The 17866-nt window shown below is 40.4% G+C and overlaps 3 protein-coding genes across 7 annotated transcripts in view; 1 reads left to right on the forward strand and 2 right to left on the reverse strand.

Moving 5' to 3' along the window:
• Positions 1-33: 33 nt before the first annotated feature.
• Positions 34-16096, reverse strand: OIP5 (Opa interacting protein 5). Of its 2 annotated transcripts, none has more exons than XM_057722852.1 (5): positions 15649-16096; positions 15359-15425; positions 10805-10903; positions 8100-8181; positions 34-2970 (listed from the first exon to the last, which is right to left on the reverse strand). In XM_057722852.1, exons 1-5 carry the CDS (start codon positions 15968-15970, stop codon positions 2875-2877), a joined length of 666 nt encoding a protein of 221 aa, XP_057578835.1. In that variant the 5' UTR covers positions 15971-16096; the 3' UTR covers positions 34-2874. The 2 variants fall into 2 exon arrangements, with proteins under 2 accessions (XP_057578835.1, XP_057578834.1); XM_057722851.1 differs by having other exon boundaries at positions 10805-10927.
• On the reverse strand, positions 4996-6111 carry LOC130845523 (60S ribosomal protein L34-like). Its single transcript, XM_057722853.1, is given in 1 exon segment — positions 4996-6111. A coding segment is annotated over 1 exon segment (342 nt). The 5' UTR covers positions 5338-6111.
• Positions 15899-17866, forward strand: part of NUSAP1 (nucleolar and spindle associated protein 1) — a 34298-nt gene continuing 32330 nt past the window's right edge. For 2 of the 4 annotated variants that reach the window (XM_057722843.1, XM_057722846.1), the window contains exon 1: positions 15903-16442. In XM_057722843.1, the coding sequence (XP_057578826.1) occupies positions 16350-16442 (93 nt within the window). In that variant the 5' untranslated portion in view covers positions 15903-16349. Of the gene's footprint in view, positions 16443-17866 lie in introns of all 4 variants that reach the window. The other 2 variants (XM_057722844.1, XM_057722845.1) reach the window with 2 other exon arrangements.

Consider the following 17866-nt stretch of genomic DNA (forward strand, 5'->3'; position numbering starts at 1 on the left):
CTGAAATATATAAAACATTTAGGAAGTGTTTATATTTAATTTTAAAAAGTTAACTAAAGCCATTTTAACACTAATTAAGAAGAGATCCTCCGAGATTCAGGGCAAAGGAGTTTTTTCAAATTTAAGAAAGTAGATGTTACAAATGTCCTTGGGATTGGCTATTGTCAAATGAGGAACAAAAGCTATGTGGTTTTTGTGATGTGACAACTAATGTAATAGTTCCTTCCTTTGATTTATGAGACTATTCATTTAACACACACTGATATACTCCACTCTCAGATACTGTGCTAGATGTTGGAGTTACAAAAATTGAGATGGTTTCTACCAATAATTGAGTTCAAAAGTGTACAACTTGGGGACTTTCAATATGCAATTTTTTTGTTCTTATAAGTACGTGGAATTTTGAGATCACTTATTCAACATATATACAATGCTAAATGATAACCAGCCTTAGAATCTGTTAATATCAGCCAGTTATTGACAATAGACTTCCAGAGGAGCTCTTATACCACTAAGGCCTTGTTTAAAAAAGTCAACCACTAGTGACAGTATTAGTACAACATTTATGGAAGGCATAATATCAAAATTGTACACGCCCTTTGACTCTTCCACTTTAGGAAGAATCACACCTACATAAATACCAGGACAGATATACAAAGACATGACAAGGATCCAATAAAAGAGTGGTTAAATTCTTATGTATTCATATGACTGAATCATATGTAGGTGTTAAATAATTTGTGAGACCTGGTACAGAAAGCTGTCTGTGACATGTATGAGAAGCAGGTTGCAGAATAATGTGAAAAATATAATTGCCTTTTATGTCTGTATCTCCACATGCATGAAGGTTACAATAGCATTTATTGAGAACTTACTATTAAGCATTACTCTTAATTACATTAGATGTATTCATTAACTCATTTAATCCTCATGAGAGCCCTAGTTAGTTTTTAATCTCTGTTTTACAAGAAGAGTTTAGTTCTTCAAGTTCATGGCTAATAAGTACCCAAGCCACAATCTGAATCTAAATCATTTGGCTCCCAGCACGCTACACACTGTGCCTCTCAAAAATGTAAGGGGAAGTGTACTTTTACCCTTTCCTTTGTCACACATCTATATCTGAATTTTTCTCTAGAGTAAACGTGATTTGCATTTGGGAGAAAAAAAATACTTAAAGCCAGCCAGCTTAATTTGACGTTAAGTTCAAGCATTTAATTTTCCATTGAAAGTCTACCAAAACAGCAAATCCAGAGGTTAAGGAAAATAGCTACGTAAGAACAGCTTTCTAATTTAGATAAGGAAATACGTTAAGGCAGACATACACATACACAATAAAAACCCCAGGATGATTCAATATAGTAGTATTAGGTCTCACTTAGGAGTAAAAAGAGCTTTTCTGGTACTGGTTGTTGCCAGAGGCTTCGCCCTTACTTAACTAAATTTTGTAACTCAAAAGCATAAAGGGAGCAGAATTTTCTAAAATATTTTTAAAGGAAAATATCCTATATGCAGTCTAAAATGAAAAGAATCTACTATTAAATCTGCTAGCCACTCGGGACTCCCCTGGCTGTCCAGTGGTTAAGACTGCACTTCCAATGCAGAGGGTGCGGTGTGGGTTCGATCCCTCGTAGAACTAAGATCCCACATGCTGCACAGTGCAGGAAAAAAAAAAATCTGCTAGCCATATCTGAGCCACATTAACTTCTCTGTGCACCACCACTTGGCTGTATCATCTCTTGATTATGCTAGTGCCAGCCCCTACTTAGTGGTCTGCTTTCTGCACTGCTACCCATTCTCCACAGCACAACCATGAGGTTCTGAAAACGAAAATATGATCCTGTCATAGGCCTCCTTTAAATTTCGTTGTTGTTGGGATAAAAATAAATATCCTTCAGAAGGCTGGTAAGGCCTTGCATCCTCTGGATTCTGGACACCAACAGGCCTTTGTATAGGCTGTTCCCTCCATCAGCTTATTAACTCCTACTCATCTTTCAGACCACTGCTGAAATATTACTTCTGCAGAGAGGCCTTCCCTGAGTTCCAAACCAGGTCAGTTACCTGCTATATGTGCTTATATCTCTATGTCCCTTTTCTTCAAAACCTTTACTACAGTTGTCATTTTAAATGTCTTCATGTGGTTATTTGAGTGTTCATCTCTGACTAGATTATACGCTCTGAGGATACAGAGTAGCTTGTTTTTGCTTATCTTTCATCCCCAGCAGCTAGCATAATACTTTGTAAGTATTAAATGGATAATATAAGCTATTGAGCCACAGTGCTACATAAAGCAAAATATGAGAAAGCATTTCAGTGAATGTTTGATGTTTTTATCATTCCTTTCATTATTATCCTGTTAAGCTCAGTTTACAACTGAAAAGGGAAAGATAAATATATATTATTCAGTTAACTTATTAAGCATTACCTACAGAATATGTATGTACCTGTATTTCACATAAGAAAAAAATGATTTCTCAGTATTCATGACAATTGCTTCATGTAGGAATAATAGACAACATTAAGTACAACTCTATTTTCAGGCCAATCATGCATCTTTAAATCAGAGCACTCATAGGACATTACCTCTTAATTCCTAAATTTGCAGTCAAAATGTTTTCTGAAATATTATGAAATTGATAAGCTAAAATAAATTCTTAAGACAAATAGCTATGAAACCTGGACAAAGGTCTCCTTAGTTTCTTATCTTCTAGAAATAGCTTCACAAATCACTTGGAAAATTCAGTCTAGAGGTAAACATAATAAACCACATTTCCCATCCATTTTTGAAGCTGATCTTTCTTGAGAAGTGATCAAACAGCACCTGTTGTTGAAGACAGCAATAAGGCCTGAACAGGACACTCGAGCTTTGATTCTGGATCAGTTTGTTGGCTTGGACTGGTCAGGAGTCACTTCTTTCAGAATCTTCATGAGTGAATTTAAACGAGTATGCATTAACATTATCTTCTCTTTCAACTGGGAAGAGAAATATATAGATTATCAGAGCATCTTAAATTTAACTCTCAATCTGCTAGTTCTAGAAGCCACTTCAGATTTAAGCTAAGTGATTGGGAGCTGGCAATACTGCAACACATTTCAAAAGTACATCTGTTCTATTTCTGAAAGAACTTTATACAGCAATCCTAGAGCACAGTAAGGTGACAGGTACGAAGTTTCATGTGGAAAAAGGCCAGCCACTGCTGAGCTCCATTGATTCTGGTCTCCCTCCTTCCTAGCCCTTATCACCAAGTTGGTGATAACACCAAAACTTGGGGAGGAAGACGAGAATAAAGTGGGATAAGAAAGCTTGTGGAGAAAGAAGCATTAATCAGTCTTTCCCTCTTTTTCCAGTGGCAAGAATTTTTTTTTTTCTAATTCTTTGTTCAAAGTAACGAATGTCTGTGTCCTTAATATTCTGCTAATCATTTTCAAAAGTAGCTCTGGTTGTCAGGTTTATTTATTTATTTATTTTTAAAGTCTTTATTGGAGACTTCCCTGGTGGCGCAGTGGTTAAGAATCCACCTGCCAATGTAGGCGACACAGGTTCGATCCCTGGTTTGGGAAGGTCCCACATGCTGAGGAGCAACTAAGCCTGCGAGCCACAACTACTGAGCCTGCACTCTAGAGCCTGTGAGCCACAACTACTGAGCCTGCACTCTAGAGCCTGTGAGCCACAACTACTGAAGCCCGTGTGCCTAGAGCCCGTGCTCTGCAACAAGAGAAGCCACTGCACTGAGAAGCACATGCACCACAAGGAAAGAGGAGCTCCCGCTCGCAGCAACTAAAGAAAGCCCACGTGCAGCAACAAATACCCAACATAACCAATAAATAAAAAAAAAAAAAGTCTTTATGAATCTGTTACACTGTTGCTTCTGTTCTTTGTTTTGATTCCTTGGCCCCAAGGCATGTGGGATCTCAGCTCCCCGACCAGGGATCAAACCCGCACCCCCTGCTCTGGAAGGCGAAGTCCCAACCACTGGACTGCCAGGGAAGTCCCTGGTTGTTAGGTTTAAAACAGATGTTTATAGTAGCTAATTTTCAATAGTTTTTTCAGTTTAGAATAGCTATATCTAGAACCAAACTTAGTGGTGTTACTCAGTATACAACATGTACTCAGGCTCAAAGTTATCATGGATAAGTCTTCTATTGAAGTTAAAAAAAAAAAAAAGCCATTTCTGACATAATTTGCATAGCACAAAATCTACTTTTTATGATCCAAGATACAAGGATACACAAAACTGGTAGGAAATTTTGTTTAAACAGGTCACTCTAGGGCCCATTAATCTTATTTGGGTGCTCTTGGACATAATGAATCATTTTTGTTACTTTCAAGGTTTTTTTTTTTCAGTCTTTAGCATTCAACATTTTTACCCTGAGTTTGAGGTATAGTTCTCTCTGCATTTATCCCACCTGGGCTTGTTGAGGTTTTAGACACATAGATTGTTTTTCATCAAATTTGGGACGTTTTCAACCATTATTTCCTTGAACATTTTTTCTACTTTCTCTCTTTACGCTCCCTTTTGTATTCCCATTACCAAAGCATATTTAGGTATGCTTGATGGTGTCCAACAGGTCTCTTAGGCTCAGTTAATTTTTCTTCATTTTTTTTCTCTCTTCTTCAGATTGCAAATCTCATCAATCTATCTCCAAGTTCACTGATTCTTTGGCCAATTTAAATATGCTGTTGAGCCCCTCTAGTGAATTTTTCATTTCAGTTATTTATTGTACTTTTCAACTCCAGGATTTTCATTTAGGTGTATTTCATTTTTTTGTTTGTTTAAATGATTTCAATCTCTTTTAGGGATATCCTCTATTTGATCAGACACTGTTATCACACCTTCCTTTACTTCTTTAAGCATGGTTTCCTTTAGTCTTTTCCACATATTTTTAATTGCTGCTTTGAAGGGTTTGTCTGCTGAGTCCCAATATCTGGGCCTTTTCAAAGTTTCTTTTCGGTTTTTTTTTTGTTTTGTTTTCATTACTCAAAAAAGCTTCATTTTTTCATTTAACTTTCTGATTCTGTGCTTGTGCTTTCAAGACTTTCACAATGATTATCTGCTCCTCAATAAGGAAAGCATGCTTGATCCTGTCACAGACACATTTAGCCACATGGGCCTGGCTGACATGTTTTTTCGTTTTAAACCACCTCATAAGAATTTTAGGTCTCACAGCACCAACTCCTCAGGGTCAGCCTGGGCACATGCCACATGCAGACTTTAGTGCTTTCCCAACTTTCTTGGTATAAAGGTAAACAATTTTATTACCAGGGGTTAAGGACAGCCTGGTTTTGTTACAGGCTGTATTGCAGGACAGCCTACGACAGTATGTCAAATGCTGAAACATCCTGAATGCCTCTAGGTACCATCCCCGAAAGAGGATCGAACAGTTTCTGATGCCTGTATTTTATCCTTTGTATGGTTCATACTTTTCTTTGTACGTCTCCTAATTTTTATTGAAAACCAGACATTTTAGATAACAAAGCAATTCGGGATACTCCACACACCCCTACCTTCGCCTAATGCATCTCCTGGCTTGTCGTGGTTGTTTTTTGCTTACCTGTTTAGTAGCTGGCTTGACTGTGTTATTGATGTCTATTTCCCTCACAGTGTGCAGCCTCTGATGTCACTCCTCAGAGGACACAGCCTTGGGCAGTCACCCTGGGATGACAGTAGATTTAGCAGGGCCTTCTTTTCCTCTCTCTTTCCCTGAGCCCTGTGTAAACTGGCTGCCTTTGTTGATATCACTATTAGCCTTCACTAATTTCTGGCTGACCATTCTATTTTGACAGTGCCCTGGGACATAAATTGCTCTAATCTAATTAAAATCAGACCCATTTGTAGGGGGCAGTGTTTAAGGCCAGTCTTTTTTTTTTGTTCCAACCCCAGGAGGGCTCTCCTTAGCTGTCTATTTCCCTGATTTTCTCTTATACATTTCTAACTTGTCTATGGTTTAGCTTGTTCACATGGACTACCAGCTTCCTCTTAACTGCTCACCACCAAAATCTCCATTATTCTGGGCAGCAAGACTTGAATACCCCCACACTCTGTTCCAAATAAAGTTAGTTCCCTTGGGAGAGCTTCAGAGCTCTTTTTTTTTAACCATCTACCTCTTAATATGGGCTCCCAAGCTGGGGTCTGGTAGTATCTCTCAGAACAACACCCCTGCTTTACCAGCAGGATGCTGGGCAGACGCAGTAGCTTCTGGTCTCTGCTTGCCTCCGTCAGCATGAAGCCTCTGCCCTACAAGCAAGCTGGGGCAAAGGTGAATGGGTTCCTAGTACTCTTTTTTTTTTTTTTTTTGAGAGAGAGAGCATTAATTTATTCATTCAACCAATAGACAATTGATCTTCCACTATGTTCCAGGCACTTACTGCTTGGAGAAGAACAATGAGGAATGTGGTAAAGAGTTTTAAATGCTGGGAGGATAATACTTTTTTTTTTTTTTATTTTTTTTTTATTTTATTTTTTTGGGGGGTACACCAGGTTCAATCAACTGTTTTTATACACATATCCCCATATTCCCTCCCTTCCTTGACGCCCCCACCTCGATTCCCCCCCACCCTCCCTGCCCCAGTCCTCTAAGGCATCTTCCATCCTCGAGTTGGACTCCCTTTGTTATACAACAACTTCCCACTGACTATTTTACAGTTGGTAGTATATATATGTCTGTACTACTCTCCCGCTTCTTCTCAGTTTCCCCTTCACCCCCCGCCCCCTCCCATACCTCGAGTTCTCCAGTCCATTCCCTGTATCTGCTTCCCTGTTCTTGTCAGGTTCCTAGTACTCTTAGCCTACTGGGCCTGTGGCAGAACTTGCACTCTACAAATGGCTGTTCTTGCCTAGAGAACTTCTGGTTGAGAAATGCTGGTAGCCTGCTCCCCCTGGGAAGATACCACAGCCCTAAACTGAGAGCTAGGGGAAAAGGATCCCTGTGTTCTTGGCTACATCTGCCCAGATGGAGCCTCCCTCCCTCTGAGCTGGAGGGGTAAGGGAGGAAGGGAACAGGTTGTGGCTCAAATCCCACAGGTTTTCACTGCTGTTACCAAGGTTTAGTAGATTTTCTTCAATAAATATCTCTTCATTTGCTTTAAGCCTTGAGGAAAATTTTCACAGACTTAAGATGGCTGTTTTCTTTATAACTTTCTTTGGTTATGGCTGTTTTGGGGAGGGGTCCATGGAGCTTCTTGGGCCACCACTCCAGAAGTTCTCTCTCATATGAATTATTTCTAATCACAGTATTTACTGACCCTGCTTATCAACTTAGTTGCTCAAAGCAAGGGTTGGCAAACTATGGACTGCAGGATAGCCTGCTGCCCATTTGTTTTAATAAAGTTTTATTGCAACAAAGCTATATTCATGTGTTTATATATTGTCTATGGCTGCTTTTGCACTACAATAGCAGAGTTGATTAGTAGAGACTGAATGGTCTAGCTTAAGATATTTGTCGTCTGGTCCTTTACAGAAAAAGTTTGCCAATTCCTGGCTTAGAATATGGTTTCATGAGCTTAATTAATTATGCAAAAAAAGAAAAAAAGAAATCACTGTTCCCCCGTCCTAAATTATTTGAAAAATAAATGTCCTGGTTACTAAATGTGTAATTACCAAGGAATAAAACTATTAACGGTGCTAAAAACAAAACCAACAGTAAATTCTAAGGTTGTTCTTCTGATGGTAGTAAAGTTATACCCTAATTTCCACTCAAAATGAGCCAGCAAGCTACTGAAACAAAGTTGCTTCTTCAACTCAAAACCATGGAACACTAGTAAAACCTATTTGAATAAGAATTCTTTTTTTTTTGAATAAGAATTCTTAATGATGGTTTCAGCACTCTTTTTCCTCCAAGCTATCTAAGCATAAGGTGTTTGTAAAGAGGAAAGACCTATGAGGAGGAATAGGAATGTGGAGCTCAGCAGTTGTTCACCTCCTGAACCAGACTTGACAATATAGCTTTACTATTTTGCTTCGTATCACAAATTCAATAAGGAATGCCAAACCAAGTATAAAGAATTATTGGAGTATTCACCATTTCATTGCCCCTAAATTCATGGGTACAAATTATCAGAAATTGTCTATATTAAAGGAAACACAACAATCATAAAACTTTACCTCTGCAACCTTTTCTGGGAGAGCTATGTTGTGAATATCCATCTCAGATGCGTTCACTATGGCTTTTGTTTTTAAGAGGTAGCTAGATAGAAAATAGAGAAAATATTAATACCATACCAGTCATAATTATCAAGGAACCAAACTTGCAATATCTGTCAAGCAAAGACTGCCTTCTTGCTGAGTTCCATTTCAAAATTCATAATATATTTTGTAGAAAAAACATTCTCAATAAGCCTTCAGAGAGACCCTGTGCCTCATCTCACCCCTTGCTGGCCCAGAACACATGAGTTAAAATTATCCTAGGACAAACTAAAGACAAGAAACCAGGGTCATATGAATAACTGTGATGAATATAAGCCTCACACTCTATCAGTAGACTGTGTAGCAGTTAGAAGAAAAGTAACCACAACTGTGACAAATACTGTTGGTTGCCTACCCCACAGTCATTCCTCAAGTCTTTCTAGTTAACAGAACCCAGATTTTGTTTAGGGCAGCAGTGTGCCCAGTGCTAAAAGATGAATCATAACTGTTCTAGGCCAAATGTGGCAATCTTACTCCCTACTGTCACATATTTGCTTTCCCAGCTTAAGGCAATCATGTGACATAGTTCTGCCAATGATAAGGAAGTTTTTGCTGATAAAAGGAGACCATTCCCTGTGTTCCCAAACTTGCCATATCCTTTTCCTTCTAGTTTTGGATGCTACTATTTATGGATATAATGCTTATACTTGCAGCATCCAAGAGGAAAAGGCCAAGAGAACCAGAAATCCTGACCCAAAGCCCTGTCATGGCTAAGCCACTAGAACAATCATGGAGTGGCCAACTGCCCCACCTGGTACTTGTTAAACCCACTCTCTGGTTTTCTGCAATAAGCAACCAAATTCATTCTGTTACACACAGACATAGATTTATCATATTCCCAGGCTCATGCTACCTATACTTTGCTAATTTCTGCTTAATCAAAAAGAATATACTGACATTTGAGTCCAGCTCATTTTAAAGATTAAGAAATTACTTAAAATCCCATAATGTTTTTCAAATTTATATTAAAATTTTTTGTTACTAAAAGCTTATTTCTCTAAGCAAAAATTCAATTACAGGTTTGCTGGAATAGTTACTTAAAACTTTCTAAAAAAGATTCAAGGTTACTGATAGCACACATTTAGAGATACTTTTCCTCATTTCTTTAGACTTAATTCTAAACAGAAATTATTTAAATGAACTAGAAATTGAAAGTAAAATATCAATCCATCTCAAGTACATATTTCCTGTTGAAAATCAGCACTGAGGGACTTCCCTGGTGGTCCAGCAGTTAAGACTCCAATGCAGGGGGACCAGGTTCGATCCCTGGTCAGGAAACTAAATCCCGCATGCCACAACTAAAGATCCTGCATGCTGTAACAATCCTCGTGCTGCAAGTAAGACCCAGCGCAGCCAAATAAAGCCTACACAAATAAATATTAAAAAGAAAAAAGAAGAAAATCGGCATTGAAGAACAAACAGCATACCTAATGCACACTGAACAATCTCATGGTGAAGGATGGGCTTTATTTTTAAAGTTATTTGTTTGTTTTTGTGGAGTCTTAACCAGTGGACCACCAGGGAAGTCCCCTATTTATAAGTTTTATTGCTCTGTCATCCATAACTCAGCTAGAAACACCTATCTAAGCCCATTAAATGAGAAAAAAGAAACTTCCTATTTTATGAATGGAAATTAAGCTTTGGGGGGGGAGTCAAGGAAGGAAGGGAATACGGGGATATGTGTATAAAAACAGATGATTGAACCTGGTGTACCCCCCCCAAAAATAAATAAATAAATAAAAATAAAAATTAAAAAAAAAAAAAAGAAAAGAAATTAAGCTTTGGAGTTAAGACATGGACTCCAATCTCAACTCCTCCACATTTCCAAGCCCCAGTTTTCTTACATTAAGAACTCAGTGAGGTAAGCATAGTATAATACCTGACACAAACTAGGTCATCAATGGCTATTTTTGTTTCTAATGATTAAGACTTTGATGGATGTTTCAGTTTGTTGTAATAACAGAAAAGCTTAAGTAGAACAAGCAAAAGGGAACTTCTTCTGACTTTATGGGGCCACATGGTCATTATTTTTTACTTTTCTTTGTGTATCTGCTTCATTCTTTTTCTGCAGGCAAAATTTCTCTGCATTTTACATGCAAAACATAGAAAATATCTATCCTAAACCTAGAGCTTTCACTTCCCAACTTCAGCACCAGTTCCATCTACAGATAACCAATGTCTCTGGTATTTATTTCAAATTCTTAGGGTAGAAAGCCTGATTGGCTTAGCTTAGGTCAGGTCGATTCCTAATCCCATCACCTAGGAGTGGTATCACACAGGATACAAACATGACCACAAGGTCCCGCACTATGGGAGGGAGACAGGAGCTGGAAACAAACCCCAAAAGTGTCTACTACAGCATTATTTTGCAAAAACTTACCTTCCAAAAGTTCCTGGAATGAAAGAATGTCCTCTCAGTTACTCCACAGTATGACTATTAACACAGGCATGATTATGAGACATCTCAAATGATCATGATGTTGTACGGTTACACTTTGGTCCCACTGCCATCTTTTTTGTAGGAAACAGTACCTGGCTTTAAGGTCTTTTCTGGTACAAACATTCTGCCTTTGCTGCACGATGTGCTAAAATTTATTTGATAAAGAATATCTAAGTCTACTTACCACACCATTTTGTCACTAGAAAGGCAGAAGTGACCTCTCAAGGCAGCCAGGGCAGCATGGGTAGAATACAGATGGAAACCAATGGGAATCTCACAGGAACTACAGAATAAAAGGTTGTAAGTGCTGGGGGGAAAAACAGGATATGGGTGAAGAAAATCAGAGAATACAAAATAACTCATGTTATAGACTCATTCCTAAACACTAGGCTCTAACAGGAATGAGACTGAGGAAATGTCACATTCAAGAAAGGTTAACTCAGATAATTACACCCCACATAACAGATACCCTGAGGATTCTGGCCACAAAAGCAATCATATGATATATAACTGTCACTTCACTAAAATAATTTATATCTGAAAAGCAGAAAAAGAGCTAACTAATCAGATTAACTTTCAAACATATAAAACTACACATGACCATATAAATTAGCTACCATTAAGCCAATTTCCAGTTAAAGTAAAATAATCAAGTTGATTAGGGCTTACTAATAAGCAATTTATTAATAGAACTCAAATCAGGTTTTTTTTTGCAGATATAACGAAAAATTAAAAATTACCCAGATAAAATGTAAAAGAAGCTGAGATGAAGCGAGAGAGTAGTACAGACATATATATAGTACCAACTGTAAAACAGATAGCCAGTGGGAAGTTGTTGTATAACAAACGGAGTCCAACTCAAGGATGGAAGATGCCTTAGAGGACTGGGACGGGGAGGGTGGGGGGCACTCGAGGGAGGGTGGGGGGGGAGTTGAGGGAGGGAGGGAATACGGGGATATGTGTATAAAAACAGATGATTGAACTTGGTGTACCCCCAAAAAAATAATTAAAAAAAAAAATGCAAAAGAAAGAAAATAAGCTACATTCTCCTAGCAAGCTGTCTATTTTATTTTCCTTTATCCTCTGAAAGATTATTGGATGAGGAATCAGGAAATGTGGATTTTAGTTCTAGTTACACCATTTGGGTAAGCCACTTAACTTATTTGCTGGCATATAAGACAAATCCAAATATTACAAAAAATGTAAGAAAAAATTAACTGTTTCATCATTCCTGTACTGAAAGCAATTTAGAGTGGTTTGGTAAGGGAAAAAGTTATTTGTATAAAATAAAATAGTACTAATAAAGTATAATAATTGCATGGCTAAAAATAAACAGATTCCTAAAGAAGACCAAGCAACAAAATATACTAAATATGCTGGTAAATGAAGTGCTGTATGTATTGTACACGCAGTACTGTATTTTTGTGAATATATTACCACAAAGCAAGCCATGAAATAAAGTTGCATTAATTTTTATGAATTCCTGTGTATGAGTTAATCAGACAAACCACAGTACCCATAGACAAACGTCTTGTAGAAACTAATAAATGGCACAGAGCAAAATGTAAAGAGATCGCAAAATTATACTTAGCATGTAATATGTAACAAATATTTCATTGAATATGAGTCTGCTAACAGCCCAGGAATGAAGGTGCACATCACCACACCAGGTAAGGAACTATGATCATCTGGGTGCTCACTGAAGGCAAAAGGAATACAGAATCGGTAGTGGAAGAGGGTAGTTATAAATACCAGCTATGACCATGTGACCAGTTACAGAAATGAGGAATGCAGTTGCCATGAATATCTCATTTTGTTATGAATGTTTATGTGTACATGTATGTTTATCTTTTCTTCCCTTTCTTTTCCCTTATGTAACATAAGATGTACTGCCTTTTTATTATAGTATTTAAGTATTAATTTTACATCATAGTATTTAAGCTATGAGATATCAAGAAGAAAAGTAAATGTTGCTTAAGGACTTTACCTCTTTTTCTCCGGGAGGGTTTAGTGCGTTTTTTGTTGTATGCAGGATAGTTGTAACACATTACGAAGAATTACGACCTTGTTATTGTCTTTACTTGGAGATTATTTATGGTTTTAGGAGATGCATGGATGCCAACTTAGCAAGTAATGATTAAATTTATGTATCAGCTTGACTGAGCCAAAGCGTGCCCAGTTATGTGGTCTAACGTTATTCTCAATGTGTTTATGAGTATATTTTTGAATGAGAGTAATATTTGAATCCACAGACTCAGTAAAGCAGTTTGCCCTCCTTATCGTGGGTGATCCTCATCTAATCAGCTGAAGACCTGAATAGAACAAAAAGGCTGACCTGCTCATGAATGCAGGGGACCTCCTCTTGCCTGACCTTGAGCTGTGACATTGATCTTTTTTTCCTGTGTTTGAACTTGAACTAAAATGTCAGCTCTTCCTGGGTCTGGAGCCTGTTGGCTTTTGGACTGGAACTTATACCTTTGGCTCATGGGTCTCAGGCCTGTGGACTTGGACCAGAACTAAACCTTTGGCCCTCCAGTGTCTCCAGTCTGTCAACCATGACTCTTGGGACTTCTCACCCTCCATAATCAAGTGAGCCAATTCCTGACAATAAATCTCTTCCGGCTGAGTCCCATGGCTCTCCTTATTACAAAACCATACAAACACATGGAACTTTCTCTCCAGTGTTTTATAAACCATCTAGATCTGTATTGTCTATTAAGAATGAAAGCCATATAAGTAATTTTACATCTCCTATTAGCGTTGCTAAAAAAAAAAAAAAAGTAAAAAAAGGTGAAATTAGTTTTAATATATTTTATGCTACCCAATATTCAAAAACATCATTTCAGCCGGGTGCGATGGCGCACGCCTGTAGTCCCAGCTACTTGAGAGGCTGAGGCAGGAGGATCACTTGAGCCCAGGAGTTCTGGGCTGCAGTGCACTATGCCGATCAGGTGTCCGCACTAAGTTCGGCATCAATATGGTGACCTCCCGGGAGCGGGGGACCACCGGGTTGCCTAAGGAGGGGTGAACTGGCCCAGGTCAGAGATGGAGCAGGTCAAAACTCCCATGCTGATCAGTAGTGGGATCGCGCCTGTGACTAGCCACTGCACTCCAGCCTGGGCAACACAGCGGGACCCCGTCTCTTTTGCTTGCCTCTCCCTGAGTTAAGGGAATCCTGTATCTTCTAAATCCATTCATCCCTCTAAACAAATAACAAAAACATCATTTCAGCACGTAATGAAGAGAATTCTCTGGGGGTCCAGTGGTTAAGACTCAGCACTTTCACTGCCCTGGGCCTGGGTTCGATCTCTGGTCTGGGAAGAGAGTCCCACAAGCTGCACGGCATGGCCAAAAACCAAAAAACCCCATAGGATCAATATTTTTAAATTATTCCATGTTCTGGACCAAGTTTTCAAAATCTGGTGTGTGTTCTGCACTCACAGCATATTTCAATTCAGAATGACCACCTTTTAAGTGCTCAACAGCCACCATATGGCTAGTGGTTACACTACTGGGCAGCACAGGTCTAGCTAGATGCGCTTCTAAGAAGATATTCAGAGAGCTTCTGCCTCTGGCCCCAAATGAACCAGTTCCCAGCAGGCCATCACTCCTTCCCTCTCTGCTTCCTTTGGGTAGGAAGAGGACACTCCTGAAAGGATAGGGAGTAATTTTCAGTTAGGAAAGAGGAGCTGCAGAACTCTTCCTGATTACTGAGTACAGCAACTAAAAAGTCCTATATGCACTCCATTTAACCCTAAAATTGAACCAAATTGTGGTCAGGATGAATTGTCTTGCTGTTAAAACCAACACCGAAAATCGAGTAGCTTTGTACTACTGAATTCACTGAGTACTGTGTTTGTTACTTGTAAATCACAGTAGAGTCAAGATGCAAAGTTTACCAGGCAATATTCAAGTACATAACTTTCAACCTATGTTTTCCCCCAGGTTTCCGAGTTACAGCAGAATTAGTCCTGCCATAGCTTCTTACAAATTCCAGGTTAAATGCAAACTTATAAGCCCTAGTTATGTCAAAGGATTGTAGTTTATAGTAAGTGATTTTCACCATACACTTAAAGGTAATTTTCTCCTTCTTCCCCTACTAGACATAACTTTTTTATTTTTTAAATTTATTTATTTTATTTATTTATTTTTGGCTGCACTGGTTCTTTGTTGCTGCGCGTGGGCTTTCGCTAGTTGCCACCAGCAGGAGCTACTCTTCATTGCAGTGTGCGGGTTTCTCATTGCAGCAGCTTCTCCTGTTGTGGAGTATATACTCTAGGACGGTAGGCTTCAGTAGTTGTGGCACACGGGCTCTAGAGCACAGGCTCAGTAGTTGCGGCACACGGGCTTAGCTGCTCCATGGCATGTGGGATCTTCCGGGACCAGGGATTGAACCCATGTCCCCTGAATTGGCAGACGGATTCTTAACCACTGCACTACCAGGGAAGTCCCCCAGACATAACTTTCTAAAACTCACTTCACTTGGACAACCCACTAGGGAGACGTGGTCCTCAGAAAGACCTTAAAACCTACACACAAATTTATCTTTTCCATTTCATTAATACGTCAAGTTGGTATAAGGCTCAATCAGGTAAAAGGAGCATCCTTCAAATACACTGTATATATGCAACAGACTTTTCCTCTAGTGCAAGATAGGAATAAACTGTTTTCTCCTCGTAGAAGTCGGTTCCACGTTTCTTAGTCTCATTAAGTCAGATTTGAAACTCTCAGTACGTACCTGCCTTTGAGCGAACCTTCAATGCCAACTAGAAAGGGAGCCTCCAAAACTACATTATTTGTGACTCCTGGGAAGACAAACACGGGTCAGAATAACTACCTGTGAGACATGGAAAGGCAAAAACTCTCCCCTCCAGAGAGACTCATCACCGCCACAAAAATCATGAAAAGTGATTCGCCCCCCACCTCTGGCAAAGGACTTCCAAATTTCCTTCCAAATTTTCATCCCGCTTTCCTCCCAGCCACCCAGGAAATAAGCAGCAACACTTCCCAGACGCCGCACCCACTCACTGGAGAAGACCATGGCTCCGAGAGACGGCGACAGGTCCCAGGCGAGGTGCACAGAGTCAGCGAGCACGGCGTGGCACTGCGCGCACTGGAACACGGCGCACCTCTCGGGCTGCAGCCACCACGGCAGCCGCGAGCCGGATGGCGGCTCCTCCGGCCCCAGCCCTGCGGGGCCGAGCGGCGAAGACCCTTTCACCACCTGCGTGTCCCACTCCATGGAAGTCGTAAGAGAAGGTTCATCAATCGCCTTCTTAGCGCCATCACAAAAGTCACTCCGGGGCTGCTTTGCGTAGCGGGAGCGATGCCTCCGCGGAGGGGCCGCCATTTTCCTGCAGCCGGCGCCGCCGTTTCAAAGAGGCACGAGGCCCCGCCCCAAACTCGGTTCCTGGGTCTTCATTGGACAACGTGAGCCGGGGGGCTCTGCCGCGCACTAGTTGCCTGGACACGCCGTTTGGAGCCTTGGTGTCAGTGAGGGATGGGGAAGAACGTGCGTCTGGGTGGAGAGGGAGTCCGCCTTTCTATTGGTCAACACTAGGAGACCCCGCCTTTGAGGCATTTTCAACCAATGGAAGTGCAGCTTTCTGAATTTAAACTCTCTATAAAATTCGGTTTGGTCAACGCTTAGAGTGGCGCCAGAGTTTTGAGCGGCGCTTTTGGGAGTGGAGGGCCGATCCTCTGCGTGGTCGCTTGGATTGCAGTTCGCCATGACCATCCCCTCCCTGGAGGAGCTGGACTCCTTCAAGTACAGTGACCTGCAGAACTTGGCGAAGAGTCTGGGCCTCCGGGCTAACCTGAGGGTACGGGGCCGGCGGGTGGGATAGGGTGTCTACGAGACGCGGTGGGAGGGGACCGAGCGGGAATTCCGAGGGCTGAGGCGGCTGTCCCGGTCTTGGGGCGGTAGATTTGGTTCACACAAGGGTCCCACTAACTCTGCAAAACCGAAAGGGAGCCATGGTTTTCACCTTATGTTGAGGTTGACTTTTCTGGGGGCTCACATAGACCCCGGCTCCAAAAGGGTTTTTTTGGTTTTGTTTTTTTGGAAGTAAGTGCTCTGTGATACTTAACTGGGCATCACTTAGGAAATGCAGGCCCAGAAAGCTAAAGGAACGCAGCATCTAAATACCGATTAGTTGTTAGGCAGTTGCGGAAATAATTGCCTTGGCTTCTGGAAAACTGCGAACAGCTGACACTTCTGTAAGTTGTAACAGCGCCCCAAATCTTCTGCTTCTTGAATAGATGACCTGGAGGAAAGGATGACTTTTAGGGGACCTCCCCCGTGGATAAGTTTTTATAACTCAGCCCTGATTAGTCGGATCGTTCCTCTGTTGATCACTATTGTGGTAGTGTTCTATTCAAAGCCGATGAGGTCTTTGACTCTGAGACTGCAAAACGTTTGGGGGGAAATGTGGGGGTTCAATTCGGGATTGGGGTTCTATATATTTTAAGTGGAGTTTTCCCACATAATATTAATGTATACTCTGGAGGTTTGTTTTGCACGCTGTGGTATTTACACTAAGTGAATGCCTAAATCAGTCCTCACAGATGTTTTAAAGTGATTTTAACAACATAATCAGTGCCCAGGCACCTGTTGGGGCTGAATGATAAAGGACTATCTTTGGAGATATTTCTGAGCTATAGTATTTAATGACTCTTCAATACTTCATAAACAAAGCCTTTATTCCTTAGTTTAAATCGCTTAGTTTTGGGGGTTTTTTTGGTTTTTTCTTCAATCTGGCTGAAATTGTTTATCCAAGGCAGCATCCAAACTGTACTGATGCCTAAACACTGGGCACCTTTGTCCATCTTTCTGCCTTTGCTAATTTTGATCCTTTGGCTTCAAATCCCTTTCTCCCTCCCTCTTCTTTATCTGCATGAATAATTTCCAGTTACTCTTCACAGTCCGACTGAAATGTCATCACTGACCTGGCACCTTGTCCCCTCCTCTTCATTTCCTTGGCCACAGGTCCACCACCCCAGTAATCCTAGGAACCCTCTGCGCCTTTAAGGCAGTATAATTTCAAGTACTTATTCTGAGCACTTGCACACTTTCATCTTGCATTCTGGTTATTTGTGTAGGTATGTTCTCTTCTCTACTAAAAGTTAAGTTCCTTGAACAGGGATCTCATCCATCCACCGTGGAAGTCTTTACAGCACTGAATGCAGTACATTTTATTTGGGAGGTGTTGGATGATTATTCAGAACTACTGTTTACAACTGCTTC

Source organism: Hippopotamus amphibius, chromosome 2 (genome assembly GCF_030028045.1).
Source record: "Hippopotamus amphibius kiboko isolate mHipAmp2 chromosome 2, mHipAmp2.hap2, whole genome shotgun sequence".
NCBI classification, from domain to species: Eukaryota; Metazoa; Chordata; class Mammalia; order Artiodactyla; family Hippopotamidae; genus Hippopotamus; species Hippopotamus amphibius.

Coding starts and splice junctions, on each gene's coding strand:
- OIP5 (XM_057722851.1), bottom strand. CDS start 15,970: ATGGCGGCCCCTCCGCGGAGGCATCGCTCCCGCTACGCAAAGCAGCCC. Junction 8,182..10,804: donor TCTAGTGACAAAATGGTGTG/GTAAGTAGACTT, acceptor TTTTCTATCTAG/CTACCTCTTAAAAACAAAAG. Junction 2,971..8,099: donor TCCCAGAAAAGGTTGCAGAG/GTAAAGTTTTAT, acceptor TTCTCTTCCCAG/TTGAAAGAGAAGATAATGTT.